The sequence below is a fragment of the Tarenaya hassleriana genome, unplaced genomic scaffold (genome assembly GCF_000463585.1).
Source record: "Tarenaya hassleriana unplaced genomic scaffold, ASM46358v1 Cleome17, whole genome shotgun sequence".
In the NCBI taxonomy this organism is placed as follows: domain Eukaryota; kingdom Viridiplantae; phylum Streptophyta; class Magnoliopsida; order Brassicales; family Cleomaceae; genus Tarenaya; species Tarenaya hassleriana.
In genome coordinates this window covers 2,168,182-2,176,470 of record NW_010965122.1, presented here as the reverse complement: position 1 = coordinate 2,176,470, position 8,289 = coordinate 2,168,182, and the positions used below count along the sequence as shown (strand labels likewise).

Sequence of the window (8,289 nt, the reverse complement as noted above, 5' to 3'; positions counted from 1 at the left end):
TATTTTTTAAAATAACGAAGCATATATCATAAGTAAAATTAAAGATATTGTTCGAATCTCACCTGGTCAATCACCAATATAAAAAAAAAATTAAAAATATTGTTTATCATGATATGGTGTATAATAGTTCATATTTATAATAGATTCTTTTTTAGGTAGTCCCTCTCGGTGGCCACTTGCTCCTTTGTATGTGTTTCTGTTTCTGGGTACCACTGTGAACAACGTATGCAAAAGAAGAGAAAAGCTTACATGCTAAGGAAACTCTCTTTTTTATTCATTAATCAAGCTTATAGACAATGGTGATTATTCTCACATCATGCATACATTAACACTATGCATATATATTAAAATTTGATAGAAATGAGAACGTGGACAGTTTGGAAAACATATGTGCATGCATATATATATATATATGTTAGAAAAATAACATAAAACGGAATTGGTACCAACACCTAATTCGAGAAAGGTTAAAAAATAAAAAAGGAGTAAAGAAGGGTTTAATCAAAAACAAAAAGAGACCGGAAGGAACACAGAAGCAAGAGATCAAAAGTGAAAGAGAGAAGAAAATAAAATAAATAGACAGACTCTCTCATCTCTTCTTTTCATTTCTTTCAAGCTTCCTCCATCTCTCTCTCTCTCTCTCTCTCTCTCTATCTATCTTTCTTCTGCGATGTGATCTTCCGCCATATCCAATCAAATCTTTGCCCAAATGATTTGAAGCACTTATATATAGCCAATTGAAAACACTTAACCAAAGATGGTTTTCTCATCTCTTCCACTGTATCAGTTTGATCCACCAAACTGGCAGCAGGTGAATGTTCAAACTCTCTCTCTCTCTCTCTCTGCGTGTGTGTGTGATTGATAAGATCTTGAGCCCTTTTGTGTTGTTGCCTTTGACAAAATTGCCAGTTTTAGCTTCTTCTTGTTCTGTTGAAGAGATAGGAGCAGCCAAATATAATATATAGCTATATACTTGTACAGATTACTGAGCCAATAACATCTTCTTCTTCCTTTTTTTTTTCTCGAATATACCCTAAAATATGAACTTCGGGAGCCAAATATTCTTTTTCATTCTCCTTCAATTATGCATATTTTTTGGGAAGTATAATTGTTTTTTCCTCGTTAATAATACATACCCTTTTCTTAATTTACATTAATTCATGGCAAAAACATTATTTTTTTAATTCTCTGCTAGTAATTCTTGAGTAATTATTCTTCTTGTTCATTTGAGAATTATTTCGCTACTTTAACGTTCTTTATTCTTAGTTACTTTTCCATTATTCTAAAACCCAATAAAGCTGCTCTCCTCGTCAAAGCATAATAGCTATGTTCCCTTCCCCCTTTTTTATAGATTCCGACCGTATATATGTATTCCGACTGTATTTCAAACTCTTATTCTGATTCTCTTCATTGTTTTACATCCATTCCCTCTAAACTATCCTTAAATCAACCCATTCATGACTATGCAGCAAGCGAACCAACAACCAACTGGATTCACAAACGATCATCACAACCCTAACAATTTTCCGCCGCCGGTTCCCTCTGCCGATCTTCCTCCGCCTCAGGCCAGCGGCGGTGCCACCGTGGGCCAGACTGTGAGGCCAAACTCGATGGTGGAACGAGCCCGGCTCGCCAAGATCCCACTGCCTGAGGCAGCCCTAAACTGCCCTAGATGTGATTCCACTAACACCAAGTTTTGCTACTTCAACAACTACAACCTCAGTCAGCCTCGCCACTTCTGCAAGACCTGTCGCCGTTACTGGACACGTGGCGGCGCCCTGAGGAATGTTCCTGTGGGCGGAGGGTGTAGGAGGAACAAGAGGAGCAAATCCAACGGCAGGAGCGGCTCCAGATCGAAATCAACGGTCGTGGTTGCATCTGATCATCATCATCAAGCCACTACTTCCTCTAGTTCATTCCCTCACCACCTGAACCAACAACCAACTGGATTCACAAACGATCATCACAACCCTAACAATTTTCCGCCGCCGGTTCCCTCTGCCGATCTTCCTCCGCCTCAGGCCAGCGGCGGTGCCACCGTGGGCCAGACTGTGAGGCCAAACTCGATGGTGGAACGAGCCCGGCTCGCCAAGATCCCACTGCCTGAGGCAGCCCTAAACTGCCCTAGATGTGATTCCACTAACACCAAGTTTTGCTACTTCAACAACTACAACCTCAGTCAGCCTCGCCACTTCTGCAAGACCTGTCGCCGTTACTGGACACGTGGCGGCGCCCTGAGGAATGTTCCTGTGGGCGGAGGGTGTAGGAGGAACAAGAGGAGCAAATCCAACGGCAGGAGCGGCTCCAGATCGAAATCAACGGTCGTGGTTGCATCTGATCATCATCATCAAGCCACTACTTCCTCTAGTTCGGCTCCTTCTTCTCACACAAGTTATACAAACCCTAGCAAGCGTCTGAACGTTGGACAAATCTCGGGTTTAAACCCGAACTTGCCCAACTTGTCTCCTCTCCAAGGTCCTAGAGACTACGGTATGAACAACATTGGGTTGGATTTAGGGGGGATTCGGTTAAGTAATGCGATAACGGGGAATGCAAGTGGTGGGTTGTTGGATCATTGGAGACCATCATTGCACCAATTCCCTTTCTCGATTAACACGGCAGGATTAGGACAATCTTCAAGTGTGTTGTATCCGTTACTAGAAGGTAATGAAGGAGCTAATCAAGAACAAGAGACCGGTTATGCGAATCAACTAAGGTCTAAGCAGCAGCTGATGGATATGTTTACACAACCAGACATTGTGAAAGCTGAAGAGAACGATCATCATCGTAACGGCGTGAATAACTTGTCGGCGAACATTAACATAAACTTGACGATTGATGACCAATACCCTTCATCATGGGGTGGGAATAACAACTCTTGGAACACCGATCTCCCCGGTTTCACTTTCAACAACTCCTTGTGATCATTTAATGCTTCTGAACACCTCGAGATATCGATCTCCATGAACCTAAAGGGTTGTCCGTTCACTCGCCATTCTTGATTCTTTGGTTGGTTGGACCGTACATCGCGTTTTATCAAGTGAGGCCATCGAGATCAGACCCGAGCTATGATGAAGATCAATTCCGGGCTTCAATGTGAGAGGTATGATCAAAATGTCGAGACTTAGTTATTAGGTTTCTAGCCTTAAAATGAACCAAATTCGACCGGTATGATCGGCTATCCTTCTTTACATTTCTTCCTTTTGGTGAAAGTTTGTATCAGGTATGAGTGTTTTTTAAAGAGTACCGCTTGTCCTCTCCATCCTTCGTCTTCCCCTTAACCTCCAAATTTGATTCGGATAATCTTTTGCTGGATCTTTTTCACGGGTTATCATAACCATATATAATTTACTCGTGTTCGATCCCAATTGTTATCCCTTTTTTGACATTCGATTTGAATTTTCTTGATCATGGATATGGTTAGTTTTAGAGCTTCTAGTTATGAAATGAAATGTAACTATATTTTTACGGCATCATTACAGGTAAAGGCTTCATCAAAATGTCGAGGTGTCTTCCCCATTTTGGGCAAATGATCCTCATTGATTGGAATTTTTCCTAAACATACGTAAAAAACTAAAGTTCATATATATATATATATATATATATGTATATATCTGTGTGCGTTTGGGGGGTGGGGGGGAGGGGAGAATTTTTGTCTCTCTTTTTGGATGTTGTGTCTATATATATATCGGATGTTTCTACATAAATGATTATGCTATCACATTGGGTGGCTAATCATCAGCATGGATGCGGTAAGGTAACATGTTTTTGTTGTATATATATATATGTATGTATGTATGTATATACATGCATGAATATTTAGTAAAAACAAGCAAAGATCTAAAGTTTGGACAAAACAAGAAGTTACAAATTACAATGTCCAATGTCCAAAGAGAAACGCCAAAATCCCACTAAAAACCATGCACGTTTCCGTTACATATAAAAGATCTAAAGTTTTGTCGTAGGACAGTAACGACACCTGACGTAAGACGAGCACGCAGATCTAGGAGTAAAAAAGCACTTGCACAAGGATATAGTAGGGCTGCGCACAAATACCCGAAAATCGGATATATACTCACCTCACGGATACCCGATTTTAGGGTATTCTTAATTTTCAAATCCGAATCGAAATCCCGATTTTTCAATATCCGTGAATCCGAATCCAAATCCGGATAATAAAATTTTTAAAATCGGATATCCACGGATACCCGACTATTATGATTATAAATAATTATATCTTATATTTATATAATATTTTTATAAAATATAATTATTTTAGATTAAATAATTTCATATTTTTTAATATCAATTAAAAAAAATTATTATTATTTATCTCTTATTATCTCTTTTGTCTTATATATTTTATCATAATTCATCAATTTTTATAAATATATCTTCAATTTTTTAAAATTTTATATATGAATATTGTTGTTTTTCTTAAATAAATCCGGATCCGGATACCCGCGAATACCCGACCATTATTCCGGATACCCGTACTCCGGATACTCGTAAATACCAAATCCCGGATACAAATCTTATATTTAAATATTCGGGCCTCCGAGATCCAAATCCAAATCTCTCGATTTTTCCGGGTATCCGACTCATACCCACCATCCTATAGACAGTTACATACACATATATTCACAATAGTGAGTAAGATATATATATATATATATATGATCACCAACTGTCTATCTGTCTAATCGATTCTAAACCCTAATTTGATACATGTACATTAGTATCTTCAACTATTACATTATTATTGATTTGATTTTGAATTCAAATGATCACTTGGTCCTATAAACGGTCATTCATGTTCACGACTGTCACGTTTTTATACATTTGAAACTCATATTCAATACTCATGCAGATACAGACGGACAAAAACGAGCATGATTCAGACGTGTATGTGTGTATAGCGTGCATATATATATATATATATATATATATATATATATATATATGTGTGTAGAGAGTACATAATAGAGGAGCAATGTGCAAAGAGGTTGTGGAATCTGCTTTTTGTGGTAACCAAAGCTGTACCCTTGGCCTCGAATTAAGTGTTCCTTTCCCGAAAAGCATCTCTCTCTCTTCTCTCTCTATATATATCAAATTAAAGAAGAGAAGGACCATAGAGTGACCCATTAGGTTATATATATATATATATATATCAAATTAAAAAAGAGAAGGACCAAAGAGGGACCCATTAGGTTTTCTGTGGGTCGGTGCTCCTCCCAGATTTGCCTTGGCTCTCGACACAGTATTATATCATATTACACATTCGAAATATATAAAGCATTGTTTAGTGATTAGTACAAAGAGTTATTAAAAAAAAGTTGTAACTAATAATGGCAATAACGAGAATCATGGAGAATAACTCCTAATTGATTTGTTTGTTATAATCTTCCTTATTCTGCTCTCCTTTAACGTGTACATATCTCATGTAATTACTTTGGATGAATAATGAGAAACATAAACATTATTATGGTATCAGAGCCCTAATTATCGAAAGACATTGATACCCTTCTCTTTTCTTCTTCGGCAGCCGCATCTCTTTGCCTTTCTTCTTCCTTCTCCGGTCACCATTAGTGTCATGGCCTCTGATTCAAACGCAACTTCTGCCACAACCACTTTACCCAGTGACACAGTCACTCTCTACAGCGTCGATAACCCTCTGCTGAATGTCAACACGACAAATATGACGAAACTCACAGCGTCCACCTATCTGACACGGAGCATCCAGACTCGGGCCTTGCCTCAAGGCTACAGCCTCGATCTGTTTCTCGATCCAACACAAGCCCCTGCACCGACTGTTACTGCCAATGGCGTTGCATCTCCGAACCCGGCATATACATCATGGTTCCGACAAGACAGACTTGTCTACTCTGCCATCCTTGGATCGATCTCGCCCGCATGCCAGGCTCTTGTTGCTTCCTCTGCCTCCTCTAGTGCTGCGTGGATTACTCTAGCCCAAACCTACGGTCGCTCAAGCCGTGGGCATATTAAGCTCATCAAGGACTCGATGCGTCGCCATACGAAAGGAACAAAGACAGTGGATGAATATATGCAATTTTTCAAAGCCAAGGGAGATGAACTTGCACTTCTCGGTAAGCCTCTAGATCACGAAGATTTGATTGGTCTCATCCTTGGTGGGCTCGGCGAAGAGTACAAACCGATCAAGGACATAGTCCTTGCTCGGGACACAGCGATTTCATTCATAGAACTTCATGAAAAGCTCCTCAGTCATGACGTTGACATGGTTGTTGCGTCTCTTCCGGAATCTCCCATCACAGCGCTTACTACTCAGCATGGACAACGCCCGTCGTGGCGTCCCTCTGGACCTCCTGGTTCTCGTCCATCATGGCATCCTAATCGCCAACAAGGCTTCTTACCATGCACTCCTCAATCTCGGCCACCTCAACGTGGATATCTTGGAAAGTGCCAACTTTGCGGCACTCAAGGACACAGTGCGAGAACCTACAAACTACTTTCCAACCATGGCTGAACACAAGGCGACAACTCCAATGGCACTCTAGGCTTGGTCATCCATCCCTAGAAACTCTTAAAAGTATAATTTCTCGGTTTTCTCTTCCAATTTCCTCAAAGTCTGTTTCATCTTTATCTTGCGAACATTGTTCGATTAATAAAAGCCACAAGCTACCTTTTTCTGTGTCTACGATTTCTTCATCTCATCCACTTGATATCTTATTCTTGGATGTTTGGACATCACCGATTCAATCCTTTGACGGCTTTAAATACTATGTTATTTTTGTGGACCACTTCACACGATATACATGGTTCTATCCCATGCGTCACAAAAGTCATGTTTCCTCCATATTTAAGCGCTTTAAAGCTCTTGTCGAAAACCGTTTTCGCACCAAAATCGTCACCTTATATTCCGATAACGGTGGAGAATACATCGCTCTCAAAGACTATTTATCATCCAATGGCATTGCTCATTTTACTTCCCCACCGCATACGCCAGAGCACAATGGGATATCATAACGTAAACATCGACATATCATCGAAACGGGACTAACGCTTTTATCTCAGGCGTTCATTCCCCCGAAGTTCTGGACATATGCATTTCCTGCATCCGTATACTTGATAAACCGGCTCTGTACATCGGTTCTACAAGGACGATCACCATTTTAAACTCTTTTTGAAACATCACCAAACTATTCCAAACTCCGGGTCTTTGGTTGTCTTTGTTTTCCTTGGCTCCGACCTTATAATCGTCATAAACTTGAACCTCGTTCCTCTCCGTGTGTCTTCGTCGGTTACTCCCTTACACAAAGTGCTTATTTGTGTCTTCATGTCGCCTCCTCTCGTCTATACATCTCTCGGCATGTCGAATTTGATGAAACAACCTTTCCCTTTTCTCGTCTTCTGTCACATTCCACTACAAATTCATCCCCTATGTCCTCGTCCTTTGCTCCACATTCCTTAGTCCCGGTTTGGCCGACAGCACAACCCACATCGCCGGTATTTCCTGTGGTGGGTCCTTCCCCGATAAGCAACGCGGAAAGCTCAACCACACAGCCATCACCGTCACCTACACAGCCGAACCAAGTAACCCGCTTCCCCGAACCTGACCAATCCACGCCACCATAACCTGTACAGACCACCCGAAACTCAAATGTGCCACATCTTGCCCACGATTCAGAACCAACCAACACCCACCGTGAAGCCGAACCGGTACAGACCAACCAAGAATCCCAAAATACACACGCCATGACCACCCGATCAAAGAACCAAATAACCAAGCCCAAAACCAAACTTTCCTTCACCTCCAGCTTAGAACCGAACCGAGATGTTGAACCGACGGGTGTAACCAAAGCCATCAAGGATCCTCGATGGCGAAGTGCCATGATGGAGGAATTCAATGTGTTGCTACGAAACGGAACATGGAGCCTTGTTCCACCAAACAACGCATACAACGTGGTTGGGTGTAAGTGGGTGTTCCGGATAAAACGTTTACCTAACGGTTGTGTCGACAGGTACAAGGCCAGACTCGTCGCTAAAGGATTCCATCAAAGACCAGGAATTAACTATACGGATACGTTCAGTCCGGTTGTGAAACATGCCACTGTCTGCGTGATCTTGAGCATTGCGGTCTCCCGTGGTTGGATTTTACGCCAACTCGATGTCAATAACGCTTTCCTCCAAGGAACACTTGAAGATGACGTTTACATGGTTCAACCAACGGGTTTCATTGACAATGACCGACCCTCCTATGTGTGCAAGCTACACAAAGCACCTCGTGCTTGGTACAAAGAGTTGTCGGCA

General features: G+C 41.1%; 1 protein-coding gene across 1 annotated transcript; it reads left to right on the top strand.

The window, feature by feature from the left end:
• The first annotated feature begins 606 nt into the window (after positions 1-606).
• Positions 607-3,273, top strand: LOC104810020 (dof zinc finger protein DOF3.6-like). Its single transcript, XM_010536182.1, has 3 exons — positions 607-811; positions 1,470-1,878; positions 2,335-3,273. Exons 1-3 carry the CDS (start codon positions 758-760, stop codon positions 2,922-2,924), a joined length of 1,053 nt encoding a protein of 350 aa, XP_010534484.1. The 5' UTR covers positions 607-757; the 3' UTR covers positions 2,925-3,273.
• Positions 3,274-8,289: the final 5,016 nt, after the last annotated feature.